Source organism: Salmo salar, chromosome 20 (assembly GCF_965601325.2).
Source record: "Salmo salar chromosome 20, fSalSal1, whole genome shotgun sequence".
Lineage (NCBI taxonomy): Eukaryota > Metazoa > Chordata > Actinopteri > Salmoniformes > Salmonidae > Salmo > Salmo salar.
Window position 1 is genome coordinate 63,442,467 of NC_138310.1, and position 18,214 is coordinate 63,460,680.

Sequence of the window (18,214 nt, forward strand, 5' to 3'; positions counted from 1 at the left end):
TTTTTAAGCCCATAACCATGTGTGTGAGGGGTATACTTTTGTTTCAAAGAATGTTTGTTTAAGACTACCAAGAAACACTCTGTGTGACTCTGATTTAGCACACTGCAGTAAAAGGTTAAACATACTGAGAATGTTCAAAAGCCAAGCAACTATACTGCACCATTCCCAGAATGTGGTGGGAAGGTTGTATGCAAAATAGCCATAGGACAACCACAAACTCACCAAGCTCTAAGAAACATATGGTTCTCAGAATGTTATGTGCTAGATGGGTACTGGCCTTTGAGGCAGAAATAGAGTCCCCGATAGATCTCAACAGAGCCGGCTCTAGCCTTTTGGGGGCCCTAAGCAAGATTTGGTTGGGGCACACACCTCGCGGCAAAACATTTTAGTGGCCCCCCTCTTGACCTGTGGAGAGATTTATTTACATTTTTTTCTTGTAATTCTACATATTTTGCAAAGGGACATAGAGAAAATGTTGCAGTTTAAAGCAAGTTTTCTGCAATTCTACACATTTTGCCATGGCGCGGAGAGAAAACGTTGCAATTATACTATTTTGCCATTGGGCAGATAGACAGCCAGAGGGCCCTAAGCGCCCACTTACAGTATGTCGTGCACACACAATCCATGTCTAAATAGTCTCAAGGCTTAAAATCTGTAGACAATATAAATGTACAAATACATTCTAAGTTGGTTACATTAATAATGATGATTACTAAATGTTACATGAAATGTAAATATGAAATATAAAAACCGAATGGAAACCCCCTTGTTAATATGTATTGGCAATAATTTACTTAATGGTGAGGCATGGAACAATATATTTTTTTGCTTTTGTCAAGCTGGATGTTTGAAATATGAGTAGGTGATTTCAGTCATGCTTCTTCAGGAATGGAATAAAGACAATTAGCACTTGAATGTTGTAAATTAATACTGTGTGTAAATACTGGAGTGATGTATGATTGTTAATAAAATTGTTCATAGACACATTTTTTATACTGTGTCTGTGGTAGGCAAGTACTTTGGAATTACGTTTAAATCGTCGAAACAACAACTTGAAAAGACGTCTTTTCAACTTTCACTTTCAACCAAAACCGAACTTAGACTGACCACTCAAGAACCCCCAGGAGTCAATGTGTAATTTCAACGCTTCTCGAATACTCCTCACATGACATAATTTACAAATCCATGTTGGAGCTCATTGTTATACACTCTTAGAAAAAAGGGTTCTTCAGCTGTCCCATAGGATAACCTTTTTTTGGTTAAAGGTAACATCACTTTTTGGTTCCAGGCAGGACCATTTTGGGTTCCATGTAGAACACTCTGTGGAAAGGGTTCTACATGGAACCCAAAACGGTTATATTTGGAACCAAAATTGTTCTACCTGTGAATCAACCAGGGTTCTCCTAGAGAAGGGTTGGTTATTTAGCAACAAAACTGAAGAATACGCAACTATGGGGCAAAACAGATGGACTTGGCTTTGATTGTTGACAACATGTAAACTACAGTGCATTCGGAAAGTATTCAGACCGCACATCAATCTACACTCAATACCCATAATGCAAAGCGAAAACAGGTTTGCAGATAAAAAATTTGTTTTAAATATATAAAGGAAATATAACATTTACATAAGTATTCAGACCCTTTGCTATGAGACTCGAAAATGAGCTTGGGTGAATCCTGTTTCCATTGATCATCCTTGAGATGTTTATACAACTTGATTGGAGTCCACCTGTGCTAAATTCAATTGATTGGACATAATTTGGAAAGGCACACACCTGTCTATAAAAGGTCCCACAGTTGACAGTACATGTCAGAGCAAAAACCAAGCCATGAGGTCAAGGGAATCCGTAGAGCTCCGAGACAGGATTGTGTCAAGGCACAGATCTGGGGAAGGGTACCAAAACATGTCTGCAGCATTGAAGGTCCCCAAGAACACAGTGGCATCCATCATTCTTAAATGGAAGAAGTTTGGAACCACCAAGACTCTTCCTTGAGCTGGCCGCCGAGCCAAACTGAGAAATTGGGGGAGAATGGCTTTGGTCAGGGAGGTGACCATGAACCCGATGGTCACTCTGACAGAGCCCCTGAGTTCCTCTGAGGAGATGGGAGAACGTTCCAGAAGGACAACCATCTCTGCAGCACTCCACCAATCAGGCCTTTATGATAGTGGCCAGATGGAAGCCACTCCTCAGTAAAAGACACATGACAGCCTGCTTGGAGTTTCCCAAATGCACCTAAAGGACTCAGACCAACATTCTCTGGTCTGATGAAAACAAGATTGAACTCTTTGGCCTGAATGCCAAGTGTCACATCTGGCGGAACCTGGCACCATCCTTATGGTGAAGTATGGTGGTGGTGGTAGCATTATGCTGTGGGGATTTTTCAGCGACAGGGACTGGAAGACTAGTCAGGATCGAGGGAAAGATGAATGGAGCAAAGTACAGAGGATCCTTGATGAAAACCTGCTTCAGAGCGCTCAGTACCTCAGACTGGGGCTAAGGTTCACCTTCCAACAGGACAATGACTCTAAGCACACAGCCAAGACAATGCAGGAGTGGCTTAGGGACAAGTCTCTGAATGTCCTTGAGTGTCCCAGCCAGAGCCCAGACTTGAACCCGATCTAACATCTCTGGAGAGACCTGAAAATAGCTCTGCAGCGACACTCCCCATCCAACCTGACAGAGCTTGAGAGGATCGGCAGAGAAGAATGGGAGAAACTCCTCAAATACAAGGGCGTCATACCCAAGAAGTCTCGAGGCTGTAATCGTTGCCAAAGGCGCTTCAACAAAGTACTGAGTAAGGGTCTGAATCCTTATGTAATTGCGATATTTCAGTTTTGTTTTTCAATACATTTGCAAAAATTTCTAAGAACCTGTTTTTGTGGTATTGTTTGATGAGAGAAAAAACTATTTTATCCATTTTAGAATAAGGCTGTAACGTAACAAAATGTGTAAAAAGTCAAGGGGTCTGAATACTTGCCGAATGCACTGTAGTTACCAGCAATTTGTTGTAAAGGGATATACATATAGGCCTATCAAAAATGGTGAAATCATCAGGTTGTGTGTTCCCTGAAGCAGGGACCCAACTTCCACTGGGGACAGGGAGATATCCCCCACATTCTGAAATTGCATTTTTGTCCCCCTCGGTTGTATAATTGGAATGTGATACAAAACGAGGCAACGGTGTGCTTTTGGACCCTGCAGACACTGAGCAGCTGTGTAGGCTGTTTGGAGTGTTTATCTGACCAGATAAAATAATAATAATAATAATGTTATGTTCCCCCACTTCTAAAACCAAAGTTGTGCCCCTGCTGAATTGTATTTGAACACGCATCTTTTTATTGACAGACAGAGAGAGTAGCTGGCTAAATACACCACATTTCACTAGAGTAGGGCTATAGGACTCCTGAGTGGCGCAACGGTCTAAGGCACTGCATCTCTGTGTAAGAGCTGTCACTGTAGTTCCTGGGTCGAATACAGGCTACGTCACATCCGGGCGTGATTTGGAGTCCCATAGGGCAGCGCACAATTAGCCCAGAGTCGTTTGGGTTTGTCATTGTAAATAAGAATTTCTTCTTAACTGACTTGCCTGGTTAAATAAATAAAAATAAGAAAGGAAAGGCTCGAACAGCAATCAGTCATCCTATGAATATTAAATCATGTGCGGAGGGATAAGGGGTTTGGCCTGAGTTTCATTGGGCACGAGTTAGGGAGTTTGTGCACCTATCAATGGATACAACGTAGCTGATACTCTGCAAAATTCGGAACGATTTGAGAATAGTGTACAATTGATCAACTTTAGGAAATCCAGTTGTGTTGATAGACTATGGATCGCTGGAAAGGTAGAGTGGCGCTTGTTACCGGGGCTTCTGTTGGAATCGGAGCGGCGATTTGCAAGGCTCTTGTCCAGCACGGCATGAAGGTTGTCGGCTGTGCCAGGAACGTCGAGAAAATAGAGGTGGGGGCCATGTATGTGACGTAAAGCGTTAGTGTAGCCTTTTTGTTGTTGCTACTTTTTGAACTGTACTGACTAGGCTACTCTACTACTATCTTAGACCAATATTGGACTAAAGGAGCTAACCTTACTCCAATGACCTTACATGTTTTGTTTAAATGGCGAATTGGCTCTGGAAAACTAAACAGCCAAATACTGAATAGATTATCAATTGCGGTACGGTTCTGGAAACATAAATCCCTCTACTTTCATATAACATCAAACAATTTCACAAATTCAAAATACACACTTACTGCACTGTTTCATATGTAGCCTATATGGGCCAACAAATAAATAATTTACATGTCACCTGCATTCTGTCACAAGGTTTGCCTCACACGTTTTACTGCACGTAGGTTTATTATAGATTACTACAGTCTAATGGCACCTGATCTATACCAATTGAGAAGTAATCTTTGCAAACTGTTTCATTACTTTTATGATGTGTGTCACAGTAGTATATGATATTGTAGAAAATATTATTTGTCAAATGAAGCACATTTGGGAATTACTTTCATATGGCTTCACCATGTTGTTTTAACCTTTGGAACATAGAGCATGAAGTCATCTTCCCTCTTGATTTTAGAAACTGGCAGCAGAGTGTCAAAGCGCTGGGCACAGTGGTACCCTTGTTCCCTACAAATGTGACCTTTCAAATGAAGAGGAGATCCTTTCCATGTTCTCTGCCATCAAGACTCTCCATCAGGGAGTGGATGTGTGCATCAACAATGCTGGCCTGGCCCATTCAGAGTCACTGTTGAATGGCAAAACCGATGGCTGGAGGACAATGATTGATGTAGGTGTCACTGGCAATGATCTCTGTGTTTATGTCAACTGCTGTCCATATTTATCTTTTATTTTTAGTCATTTAGCAGGCACTCTTATCAAGAACAACTTACAGTCAAAAAGCAAAGCATGATTTTCGCTATCCTGTGTCATGCTCTCCATCATTTAATAACATTTGTTATTGATGTACGTTTCAATCTCTGTGTTGTCACTGACCTTATTTATCTAAAAAAAAAACAAGGGATGGCCGTCACACTTTCTTCAGTCCATTATTTAATATCACATTGATATTCAACGGCTGTATTTTACAGGTGAACGTCATTGCATTGTCTATCTGCACACGAGAGGCATACCAGTCTATGAAGGAGAGGAAGGTGGATGATGGACATATCATCAACATAAACAGGTACCGTACAACTCTATCTCTACCTCCAGATATGCAATTGGACTCGGGTTGCAGTGAATGCTTTTCTTTGGACAATCCACTGGTGGTACAAACCATAATGCATCTTCTTTTATTCTAGTATGAGTGGCCATCGTGTAGTTTTCAGTGCTGATACACACTTCTATAGTGCTACCAAGTATGCTGTGACTGCCCTGACAGAAGGACTGCGGCAAGAGCTGCGAGAGGCTAAAACCCACATTCGAGCCACGGTAAGTTATTCATTCTTAGTCTTCTTATTAGAAATATTTCATTCTATTGTCAATGAGCTGATCAGTTGTCCATACCCACCCAGCACTGAATTGTGCTAATTTATCATATTGTGAGTACTGTACACCAACAGTACACTGCTGAAAACGATGGTGTTCTATTATTGGCAACACTCCACAATATCAGGCCAGTGTGTCCTCATGATAGACCACATTGATGTTTACAAATCAACCGATTTATCTAGCTAATGCACAATGTAATCGTTAGAGCCATCTAATGAAAAACTGTCACTAACCCTGTGTTTCTGTTTTCTTCTGAACAGTGTATATCTCCTGGTATGGTGGAAACAGAATTTGCTTTCCGGCTTCACAGCCTCCATCCAGAGAAGGCTGCTGCTACCTACAACAGTATGAAGGTGAATAATAACAATAATAATGATATCTGTGCATACAGGCTTTATGATTGTTTTTGAATGTGTACGTTATAATTCTACTGCCTTCTTACAGTGTTTGGAAGCAATCGACATTGCCAGTGCTGTAACGTATGTCTTAGGCACACCGCCACATGTTCACGTAAGTTGGACATTTGTCTGTCTCAGTATTCTTTGCACACTCTGTTCACTTCCATCAATGTTTGAATGAATGGGGGAAAAGTTTTCCATAATCTGACAAATAACTACCATACTCCTGTCTTTACATATCTAGATTGGAGATGTTCAAATGCGACCTGTGGAGCAAGTGTCATAGAGCAGTCCTGCAGGAGGAATCTGATGCACCTTGATCATCTCAGAGGATTGAACGTTGGCTTAAAGCTGTAGGATTGTGGAGTTTTTGAATTGTGATTTTGGGTCTGATCCGAAAATTATTATTTGCCATGAAAAGTATTGTAGGCTACACTACAGCCCCTTTACAATCTGATACAACCTGATAATACTGACATTGTGTAACAACACTATTGCAATTTTCCATCAATATTTAGATCCTTTTTTGAATTAATGTGTTTGCTAAAATAAAGTTATATTTCAAGTGAATTTTGTGTGCTGGTGTCGATACAATACAGTAAACACAAGGTCCAATTAAACTGAATAACATTTTCTATGTTACATACAAATATTACAAAAAGAAGACATTGAAAAGTAATGCAAAAACGAAATGTATTATGTTACATAGCATAACACTAGAAGAATTATACACGACAACATTGAAAAGTATAATGCAAGGATTGCACTCTGCAATCCAAGGAGAGCTGTGTTCATCTGTGACGTGCCTCGCCTTCATTTGGAGTTTGAGGGATTTTTCTGCATTCCAGTCTTGGAAATTTGCTTGCGCCTAGATAGCTAACACATTTTTGTCGTCAAGAAATGAATCTATTTTCCATATCACGCTTTGCTAATCAGTCAACTTAAAAAGGAGCCGGTCCTGCCTCCTGTCACATAGGTATGTACCGTTATGGGCAATGGGAGTCAGCCAGCTGTTTCTGGCAATACAGCTGTATGCTAGCTACAGTAGATGGGGCTAGCTTGGTAGCCATCTCTTTCCATTGTTGTTATGCAAGCTAGCTAACGTTAGCTATGTTGTTGTAGCTAAGAAGAACGCTACCTGCAGCTCCAGCCTGATATCCGTTGGATAGCTACGGCTACCTTTGCTTATTTGTAAAGTCATATACATTTGTATCGTAGCTAACTAGCTAAACCTTGTGATATCTAGCAATGTCTTCGCCCCCTGGCTATAATAATGTTCTACTGCATCTCTACCAGTCAGCCATGGCAGACAGCAGCGTCTTATCATCATAGCTTATTGTAGCCTAATATTTCATTGTTTACAATAAGGTTTTCTTATGACATAGCCATACTTAAACTGTAAAATATGGTGTATTAAATTTGTTAACGTTTTTAAATTATGGAATAATTTTGTCCCATAACATAATTTCCAAAAACTGTTTTTTTAACACATAACCAGCAAATGAAAATCATGTTGTTTATTATCTCTTCAACAGCCACTAAACATGGATTTCATCGAGAGGGAAGCAGAGGAGTCTGAGGAGGAATTCGGGAGTCCAGAGGACACAGAGAAAAAGGCACTGAAGCATGCTGCAGCAAATGATGGTAATCTATTCATTGTACAGCATGTGAATCATTTAGACTTTATTTCAAAGATGTCCCTTGACAGAGTTATCATCATCACAACTACCCTAAATTCGATCGATGTTAACAATGTACAACTTCTTGATTTGTGACTTAGATGAGGAGGAGGAAGAGGAGAATACAGAGGATCAAGATGCGGATGGAAACCTCTGTGGTCTGATTGATGATGGTGTGGAGGAAGGGGAGGAAGAGGATGAGGAAGAAGGGAATAAAGATAAAGAAGGTGATAGTGACTCTGGGGAGGAAATTGGACACCGTAAGAGGAAGAGAAGTAAGTGGTCATTCATAAATTGGTCCTGTATTTATTCATGTCTGGGCTGCACTGTGATTGCTTCCTAGCCACATTGTAGGCTATATCTTCAGTCATTGAATAAACTATAATGTCGTAAACCCTTTGATTCTATTTTGCCCATTCAGATTCAAGCCTTCATGATTTGTGACACCAAACAGTGTGCAGCAGAATCATGCATACCAATAATAATCACCTTTGGTGTTTGTGTATCTTGCGATTTCTGTCTACAGGCTTTGACGACCGCTTGGATGATGATGATATTGATCTCATTGAGGAGAATTTGGGAGTAAAAGTGAAAAGGGTAAATATTCTGATGCCATTATGACAAGCAAAATGAATTGTCATCATGGACATTGTATAACACACAGCGGAGGTCTCGTGTCATGTCCCATGGTCCCACTCTCTAAAAATACTATGTAAAAGGAGATTGGCTAAAATGTTTTCCTGATATCTCTACTCCTTCCTTATCATCATAAACAGCAAAAGTTCCGTCGTTTGCGAGACATGTCAGACGATGAGGATGAGGAGGGAGATGAAGATGTCAGGGAGGCCCATGAGAAGGACATGATAGCGGATGAGATCTTCATGGGGACGGGAGCGGATGAGGGCGAGGCATTGGATGTGCCTTTGCATCCCGGGGAGGATGAGGAGGAGGACGATGAAGAGTCTGGTATGAAACATTTTAGTTTCTTCATCTATAAACAGTCGAGTTGTTTTGAGTTAGCCACTCGAAAATATTTGAGTCATAGTGTTTTTTTTTTTTTTTCCTCAGATATCGATGACTTTATTGTGGATGATGACGGACAGCCCTTGAAAAAACCCAAGTGGAGGAAGAAGCTGCCAGGATATACAGATGCGTAAGTGATTCTGACATTTCATTTAATCACTTAGATCCCAATTTGCAGTAGCCTCTCCCCCTGAAAGCTGTGCAATAGAATTTGATATGGTAGATGTTTCCCAAATGGCACCCTATTCCCCTATGGGCCCTGGTCAAAAGTAGGGCACTATAATAGAGTGCCATTTGTGACGCTGGCATGTTTATCTGTACTCACATGCAGTATTTAGTACTGAGCACCACTGCCTTTTTACAGAGCCCTTCAGGAGGCCCAAGAGATATTCGGAGGGGACTTTGACTTTGCCGAGTTTGACACTGAAGCCTATGAAGATGCAGAGGAGGAGGAGGAGGATGCAGATGAAGAGTCATGGGACCGGCCCAAGAAGCAGGCCAAGAAGAGGGTGGGTCGACGCAGTATCTTTGAGATCTATGAGCCTAGCGAGCTGGAGAGCAGTCACATGACGGACCAGGACAACGAGATCCGCTCCACTGACATGCCAGAGAGGTTCCAGGTGTGTATACTTCTATAGGTTGCGTTCTAAATGGCACTCGGACCCTATGGGCTCTGGTCAAAAGTAGTGCACTATATAGGGAATAGGGTGCACAGTCACAGTCATAGTCATTGGGACACATGAGCACCTGAAACTTACCTATAACTATTATGGGCTTGACGCTGTAGCCCTGTGGTATTCAAACTTTTTCAGGGGGGACTCCATTTCTTCAGCCAGAATTTCCGGGGACCACATTTTTTTCGCAATGACTCCACCCCAAATATGACACAACATTAAAATCGGTACATTTAGATTTTTACATAAACAAATCACCTTCAATTCATTACATTTGCATCTCTTATCAAAATGAAAAGAAACTAATAAATACATTTACTAAATAAAATAAATAAATTACAATTATCTTTCTCAAAAACCTTTGCATAATGTCCCATACAATAATCTATACTCTTAATTTTTTCACTGTAGTTCCCCCGCGACCCGACTTTGAATACCACTGACTTTGAATACCACTGCTGTAGCCCATACCCTTTTCTGTGTGTGTGGTCTTGTTGTTTTTAGTTACGCTCCACTCGTGTGAAGCCAGCAGAGGATGATGAGCTGGAACAGGAGGCTGAGTGGATCTATAGGAATGCCTTCTCTACTCTCACCATCTCCATGCAGGTACTGGAGTGAGGATATTTTAGCTAGGTCTTATAAGATAATTAGTTAAAGCTGATGCTACAGTCTAGGTCTGTGTTTTTTTTAATCTAATATTCTGTGTTTTCAGGAGAACGCAGACTATTTGGACAGAGGTCCAACCACTACTTTCAGCAGAAAAGGCCCCAGCACCATCCAGAAGATTAAAGAGGCTTTGAATTTCATGAGAAACCAACACTTTGAGGTACTACACAGTCCTTCTAGCAGTGTATGTAAAGTTGAGTTCTTCCCTATCATTTTTCACAGTTAGTTAATACAACTGTCTTCATTGTTTCACCTCTAGGTTCCGTTTATAGCGTTCTACAGGAAAGAGTATGTGGAGCCTGAACTCAATATCAATGATCTGTGGAAGGTTTGGCAGTGGGATGAGAAGGTAATATACTGTAGCATTGGATTTTGGTTAACTTAAACCCTTCATTTATTCTCTCTGTTTAATTACTGTTTAATGTGGGACTTTCTTTCCTCCTCAGTGGACCCAGCTGAAAACCCGCAAACAGAACCTGAGACGCCTGTTCCAGAAGATGCAGGGATACCAGTTTGAACAGATCTCAGCTGACCCAGATAAGCCACTGGCTGATGGCATTCGACCACTAGACACTTCAGATTTAGAGAGGTAAGGCTTGTCATGTCAAATATGTTTGTAAATAAGCCTTGTTTGAGCCAGAACAGCCCATGTCCTGTTTCTGTAGTGAGGCAACTTGATGTACAAGTACACCCCTTGGACAGTACGCTAGTCATGTTATGACACCTTTATTATCTTTGTTGTATCTGAATGCATACCTGATTATGTTTTTTGACAAGGCTGAAGGATGTCCAGTCTAGTGATGAACTGGGCGACGTCTACAACCATTTCCTGCTGTACTATGGCCGGGATATTCCAAAGATGCAGAATGCAGCCCGGTCCAGCAAGAAAAAGCTGAAGAAGATCAAAGTGGATGAAGATGGTACGTTTTAGATTATATATTGTAAGATGGGGAAAGCACCTTTACCCTCACCAGAGTAATTTTCATGTATTCTGTTCGCAGGTAATGAGCAGGAAGTAGAGGAGGAGGAAGAGGAAGAAGAGGAGCAGTCAAAGGGGCCGGACCTGAAGCTTGCATCTCGCAGGGATATGTACAGCATCTGCCAGTGTGCAGGACTGGGTAAGTGCTTTATCATGTGTGTCCAGTAGGTGTCACTATCAGCACCTATTACAGACAGATTTATGTGCTATACAGTACATCTTCAGGTCTATACAGTTAGCTCGTGATAATACAAAAACTTGCGAAAGAATGTGTGACTGGAAAACTGTGACTAGTGTACTTAAACAGAGTTTGCTAATCGAAGTGCACTTCCTGTATCACGAGCCAACTGTATTTGCAACAGTTTTTGAGTCCACCATTTAAAGGGTTCTCTCGTCAGATGGCCTGGCCAAGAAGTTCGGTCTGACTCCAGAGCAGTTTGGAGAAAACCTACGTGACAGTTACCAGCGTCACGAGACGGAGCAGTTTCCTGCTGAGCCCATGGAGCTGGCTAAGGACTACATCTGCAGGTTAACCGGCGACACATTATTGCACTGTATTCAGAATACACTTTAATATTAAGATAACCCAACCAGTTTAGCAGTAACAGAGTTGGTATTGAGAGTTGAATATGCAAACTTGTACATGGCTGCATCTCAAGTCGCACCATTTCAGATGCAAACCTATACCTTCCACAATATTACTAATATTATGTTCTCTCTGCCTTTGCAGCCAGTTCAGCACAGCGGAGGCAGTACTGGAGGGGACTCGCTACATGGTTGCCATGCAGATCGCCCGGGAGCCTCTAGTCAGACATGTGCTCCGACAGACGTTCCAGGAAAGAGCCAAGATCAACATCAAACCCACCAAGAAGGGAAAGAAGGTATACACCATCTATTTGCAATAGGGTTGAAAAATCACAGTAACTTTCCAAAAATTCCCAGGTTTTCCAGAAATCCCAGTTGGAAGAAATCCTTTATCCTTCTACCAGGAATTCCTGGGAATTTGTGAAAGTTATTTTTCCAACCCTATTCTGCAATTACCTCCACTTATTTGTTGGTTGTATAAGTGGTTTATTTAGGTCTTTCATGGGATATACAATACCTTCAGAGGTGTCAGGTAGCCTAGCGGTTAGAGCATTGGGACTGTAACCACAAGGTTGCTTGTTTGAATCTCTGAGCCGGCAAGGTGGAAAAATCTGCTGTTCTGCCCTTTAGCAAGGCAGTTAACTCCCACAACAACTGTTCCTCTGACTCAGAGTGGTTGGGTTAAATGAGGAAGACACATTTTGGTTGAATGGATTCAGTTGTGCAACTGACTAGGTATCCCCTTTCCCTATTCATACCCCCTGACTTTTTCCACATTTTGTTTTGTTACAGTTTGAAACATCCTTGAGATGTCACTACAACTTGTTTGGAGTCTACCTATGGCCAATTCAATTGTTTGGACATGATTTAGAAAGAAACTCACCTGTCTACAGTGCACTCTCCAGTCTGGGTTCAAGTCTGGGCTCTGGCTGGGGCGCTAAAGGACATTCAGAGACTTGTCCTGAAGCCACTCCTGCATTGTCTTGGCTGTGTGCTTAAGGTTGTTGTCCTGTTGGAAGGTGAACCTTAACCCCAGTCGGAGGTCCTTAGTGCTCTGGAGCAGGTTTTCATCAAGGATCTCTTTGTTCATCTTTTCCTCGATCCTGACTAGTCTCCCAGTCCGAGCCGCTGAAAAATATCCCCACAGCATGATGCTGCCTCCACCATGCTTCACTGTAGTCATGGTGCCATGTTTCTTCCAGACGTGACGCTTGGCATTTAGGCCGAAGAGTTCAATCTTGGTTTCATCAGACCAGAGAATCTTGCTTCTCATGGTCTGAGAGTCCTTTAGGTGAATTTTGGCAAACTCCAAGCGGGCTGTCGTGCCTTTTACTGAGGAGTGGCTTCCATCTGGCCACTATCATAAAGGCCTGATTGGTAGAGTGCTGCAGAGATGGGAGAACCTTCCAGCAGGATCACCATCTCCACAGAGGAACTCAGGAGCTCTGTCAGAGTGACCATCGGGTTCTTGGTCACCTCCCTGACCAAGGTCCTTCTCCTCCAATTGCTCAGTTTGGCTCGGCGGCCAGCTCTAGGAAGAGTCTTGGTGGTTCCAAACTTCTTTCATTTAAGAATTATGGATGCCACTGTGTTCTTGGGGACCTTCAATGTTGCAGACATGTTTTCGTACCCTTCCCCATATCTGTGCCTTGACACAATCCTATCTCGCAGCTCTACGGACAATTCCTTCGACCAAATGGCTTGGTTTTTGCTCTGACATGTACTGTCAACTGTGGGACCTTTTATAGACAGGTGTGTGCCTTTCCAAATCATTTCCAATCAATTGAATTTACCATAAGTGGACTCCAATCAAGTTGTTGAAACATCTTAAGGATGATCAATAGAAACAGGATGCACCTGAGCTCAATTTCCAGTCTCATAGCAAAGGGTCTGAATACTTATGTAAATAAGGTATTTCAGTTTGACATTTTTTATACATTTGTATAAATGTAAAAAAAAAAACTGTTTTTGCTTTGTTATTGTGGGGTATTGTGTGTAGATTGATGAAAAACATTGAATACATTTTAGAATAAGGCTGTAACGTAACAAAATGTGGAAAGGGGAAGGGGTCTGAATACTTTCCGAATGCACTGTATATAAGGTCCCACAGATGACAGTGTATGTCAGAGCAGAAACTATACCATGAAGTCCAAGGAACTGTCCGTAGCACTCCGAGATAGAGTTGTGATGAGGCATATATCTGGACAAGGGTATAAAACTATTTCTAAAGTTTTGAAAGTTTCCAAGAGCACAGAGGTCTCCATCAAAAATATGGAACTACCCAGACTCTGCCTAGAGCTGGCCGTCCGACCAAACTAAGCAACCAGGCAAGAAGGTCCTTGGTCAGGGAGGTGACTAAGAACACAATGACCACTGACAGAACTACAGAGTTCCTTGGTTGAGATGGGAGAACCTGCCAGAAGGACAACAGTCTCTACCGCACTTCACTAATCTGGGCTTTATGAGAGTGACCAGACGGAAGCCATTCCTGAGAAAAAGGCACAAAACAGCACGCCTGGAGTTTGCCAAAAGGCACGTGAAGGACTATGAGAGCGGTGTTGCAATCTACTGCAGAGATAGCCTGCAGAGTTCTGTCCTGCTATCCAGGTCTGTACCCAAACAATTTGAACTTCTACTTTTAAAAATCCACCTCTCCAAAAACAAGTCTTCCACCGTTGCCGCCTGCTATAGACCCCCCTCGGCCCCTAGTTGTGCTCTGGACACCATATGTGAACTGATTGCCCCCCATCTATCTTCAGAGCTCGTGCTACTAGGTGACCTAAACTGGGACATGCTTAACACCCCAGCCATCCTACAATCCAAGCTTGATGCCCTCAATCTCACACAAATTATTAATGAACCCACCAGGTACAACCCCAAAGCCGCAAACACTGGCACCCTCATAGATATCATCCTAACCAACGTGCCCTCTAAATACACCTCTGCTGTTTTCAACCAAGATCTCAGCGATCACTGCCTCATTGCCTGCACCCGTAATGGGTCAGCGGTCAAACGACCTCCACTCATCACTGTCAAACGCTCCCTGAAACATTTCAACGAGCAAGCCTTTCTAATCGACCTGGCCCTGGTATCCTGGAAGGATATTGACCTCATCCCGTCAGTAGAGGAAGCCTGGTTATTTTTTTTAAATGCCTTCCTCTCCATCTTAAATAAGCATGCCCCTTTCAAGAAATTTAGAACCAGGAACAGATATAGCCCTTGGTTCTCCCCAGACCTGACTGCCCTTAACCAACACAAAAATATCCTGTGGCGTTCTGCATTAGCATCGAACTGCCCCCGCGATATGCAACTTTTTAGGGAAGTTAGAAACCAATACACACAGGCAGTTAGAAACGCCAAGACTAGCTTTTTCAAACAGAAATTCGCTTCGTGCAACTCCAACTCTAAAAAGTTCTGGGACATTGTAAAGTCCATGGAGAATAAGAACACCTCCTCCCAACTGCCCACTGCACTGAGGATAGGAAACTCTGTCACCACCGATAAGCCCACTATAATTGAGAATTTCAATAAGCATTTTTCTACGGCTGGCCATGCTTTCCACCTAACTACCCCTACTGCATTCAACAGCACTGCACCCCCCACAGCTACTCGCCCAAGCCTCCCCCATTTCTCCTTCTCCCAAATCCATTCAGCTGATGTTCTGAAAGAGCTGCAAAATCTGGACCCCTACAAATCAGCTGGGCTTGACAATCTGGACCCTTTCTTTCTAAAATTATCTGCCGAAATTATTGCAACCCCTATTACTAGCCTGTTCAACCTCTCTTTCGTGTCGTCTGAGATTCCCATAGATTGGAAAGCAGCTGCTGTCATCCCCCTCTTCAAAGGAGGTGACACTCTTGACCCAAATTGCTACAGACCTATATCCATCCTACCCTGCCTTTCTAAGGTCTTCGAAAGCCAAGTCAACAAACAGATTACCGACCATTTCGAATCCCTCCGCACCCTCTCCGCTATGCAATCTGGTTTCAGAGCTGGTCATGGGTGCACCTCAGCCACGCTCAAGGTCCTAAACGACATCGTAACCGCCATCGATAAGAAACAATACTGTGCTGCCGTATTCATTGACCTGGCCAAAGCTTTTGACTCTGTTAATCACCACATCCTCATCGGCAGACTCAGTAGCCTTGGTTTCTCAAACGATTGCGTCGCCTGGTTCACCAACTACTTCTCTGACAGAGTTCAGTGTGTCAAATCGGAGGGCCTACTGTCTGGACCTCTGGCAGTCTCTATGGGGGTACCACAGGGTTCAATTCTTGGGCCAACTCTTTTCTCTGTATACATAAATGATGTCGCTCTTGCTGCTGGTGAATCTCTGATCCACCTCTACGCAGACGACACCATTCTGTACACTTCTGGCCCTTCTTTGGACACTGTGTTAACAACCCTCCAGACGAGCTTCAATGCCATTCAACTCTCCTTCCGTGGTCTCCAACTGCTCCTAAACACAAGTAAAACTAAATGCATGCTCTTCAACCGATCGCTGCCTGCACCTGCCCGCCTGTCCAGCATCACTTCTCTGGACGGTTCTAACTTAGAATTTGTGGACAACTACAAATACCTAGGTGTCTGGTTAGACTGTAAACTCTCCTTCCAGACTCACATCAATCATCTCCAATCCAAAGTGAAATCTCAAATTGGCTTCCTATTTCGCAACAAAGCATCCTTCACTCATGCTGCCAAACATACCCTCGTAAAACTGACCATCCTACCAATCCTCGACTTCGGCGATGTCATTTACAAAATAGCTTCCAATACCCTACTCAACAAGCTGGATGCAGTCTATCACAGTGCCATCCGTTTTGTCACCAAAGCCCCATATACTACCCACCACTGCGACCTGTACGCTCTCGTTGGCTGGCCTTCGCTTCATAATCGTCGCCAAACACATTGGCTCCAGGTCATCTACAAGACCCTGCTAGGTAAAGTCCCCCCTTATCTCCGCTCACTGGTCACCATAGCAGCACCCACCTGTAGCACGCGCTCCAGCAGGTATATCTCTCTGGTCACCCCTAAAGCCAACTCCTCCTTTGGTCGTCTCTCCTTCCAGTTCTCTGCTGCCAATGACTGGAACGAACTACAAAAATCTCTGAAACTGGAAACACTTATCTCCCTCACTAGCTTTAAGCACCAGCTGTCAGAGCAGCTCACAGATCACTGCACCTGTACATAGCCCATCTATAATTTAGCCCAAACTACTACCTCTTCCCCTACTGTATTTATTTATTTTATTTATTTTGCTCCTTTGCACCATATTATTTATATTTTATCTCTGAACTTTCTTCAAACTACAAATCTACCATTCCAGTGTTTTTCTTGCTATACTTTATTTACTTTGCCACCATGGCATTTTTTTGCCTTTACCTCCCTTATCTCACATCATTTGCTCACATTGTATATAGTCTTATTTTTTTTTCTACTGCATCATTGATTGTATGTTGTTTTACTCCATGTGTAACTCTGTGTTTTTGTATGTTGTCGAACTGCTTTGCTTTATCTTGGCCAGGTCGCAATTGTAAATGAGAACTTGTTCTCAACTTGCCTACCTGGTTAAATAAAGGTGAAATAAAAAAATAAAAATAAAAAATAAGGCAAATGAGCCTGTGGTCTGATGAGACAAAAATTGGCCTGAATGCAAAAAAATACTATGTCTGGAGAAAACCAGGCACAGCTCGTCACTTGTCTAACACCATCCCAACTGTGCAGTATCATGCTATGGAGATGGTTTTCAACGGCAGGGACTGGGGGATTGGTAAGGATAGAGGGAACAATGAATGGAGCTAAATACAGGCAAATCCTTGATGAGAACCTGCTTCAGAGTGCAAATAACCTAAGACTGGGCGTGAAGATTTACACTACCTTTCAAAAGTTTGGGGTCACTTAGAAATGTCCTTGTTTTTGAAAGAAAAGCACATTTTTTGTCCATTAAAATAACATCAAATTGATCAGAAATACAGTGTACACATTGTTAATGTTGTAAATGACTATTGTAGCTGGAAACGGCAGATTTTTTTATGGAATATCTACATAGGCGTACAGAGGCCCATTAACAGCAACCATCACTCCTGTGTTCCAATGGCACGTTGTGTTAGCTAATCCAAGTTTATCATTTTAAAAGGCTAATTGATCATTAGAAAACCCCTTTGCAATTATGTTAGCACAGCTGAAAACTGTTGTGCTGATTAAAGAAGCAATAAAACTGGCCTTCTTTAGACTAGTTGAGTATCTGGAGCATCAGTGGGTTTGATTACAGGCTCAAAATGGCTAGAAACCAAGAACTCTCTTCTGAAACTCATCAGTCTATTCTTGTTCTGAGAAATGAAGGCTATTCCATGCGAGAAATTGCCAAGAAACTGAAGCTCTCATACAACGCTGTGTACTACTCCCTTCACAGAACAGCGCAAACTGGCTCTAACCAGAATAGAAAGGAGTGTGAGGCCCCGGAGCACAACTGAGCAAGAGGACAAGTACATTAGTACAAGTACATTACGCCCGCCCCCCCCCCCCCCCTAGGGGCGCCACCTGGTTGTCCGGGGTGTTGGCGGTGGAAGTCGGCGATGAGGGCTGGATCCAGGATGTCTCTAGCGGGAACGCAGCACCTCTCCTCTGGGCCGTAACCCTCCCAGTCAACCAGGTACTGTAAACCCCTGCCCCGTGGTCGAACACCCAGGAGACGTCTCACCGCATATGCCGGATGGC

At 42.7% G+C, this 18,214-nt stretch overlaps 2 protein-coding genes across 2 annotated transcripts in view; both read left to right on the forward strand.

The window, feature by feature from the left end:
- The first annotated feature begins 3,489 nt into the window (after positions 1 to 3,489).
- Positions 3,490 to 6,457, forward strand: dhr11 (Dehydrogenase/reductase SDR family member 11). Its single transcript, NM_001141040.1, is given in 7 exon segments — positions 3,490 to 3,957; positions 4,580 to 4,789; positions 5,091 to 5,185; positions 5,304 to 5,433; positions 5,754 to 5,846; positions 5,938 to 6,003; positions 6,136 to 6,457. Coding segments are annotated over 7 exon segments (768 nt in total). The 5' UTR covers positions 3,490 to 3,825; the 3' UTR covers positions 6,178 to 6,457.
- A 199-nt stretch (positions 6,458 to 6,656) lies between these two features.
- The window catches only part of LOC106581197 (transcription elongation factor SPT6), a 43,982-nt gene continuing 32,424 nt past the window's right edge, over positions 6,657 to 18,214 (forward strand). Inside the window, exons 1-15 of the mRNA XM_014163096.3 lie at positions 6,657 to 6,867; positions 7,427 to 7,535; positions 7,672 to 7,845; positions 8,097 to 8,167; positions 8,347 to 8,536; positions 8,639 to 8,723; positions 8,958 to 9,213; positions 9,772 to 9,873; positions 9,980 to 10,093; positions 10,193 to 10,282; positions 10,380 to 10,522; positions 10,711 to 10,853; positions 10,935 to 11,051; positions 11,311 to 11,440; positions 11,643 to 11,793. Coding sequence (XP_014018571.1) covers positions 7,436 to 7,535; positions 7,672 to 7,845; positions 8,097 to 8,167; positions 8,347 to 8,536; positions 8,639 to 8,723; positions 8,958 to 9,213; positions 9,772 to 9,873; positions 9,980 to 10,093; positions 10,193 to 10,282; positions 10,380 to 10,522; positions 10,711 to 10,853; positions 10,935 to 11,051; positions 11,311 to 11,440; positions 11,643 to 11,793 — 1,866 coding nt within the window. The 5' untranslated portion in view covers positions 6,657 to 6,867; positions 7,427 to 7,435. The remainder of the gene's footprint in view (positions 6,868 to 7,426; positions 7,536 to 7,671; positions 7,846 to 8,096; positions 8,168 to 8,346; positions 8,537 to 8,638; positions 8,724 to 8,957; positions 9,214 to 9,771; positions 9,874 to 9,979; positions 10,094 to 10,192; positions 10,283 to 10,379; positions 10,523 to 10,710; positions 10,854 to 10,934; positions 11,052 to 11,310; positions 11,441 to 11,642; positions 11,794 to 18,214) is intronic.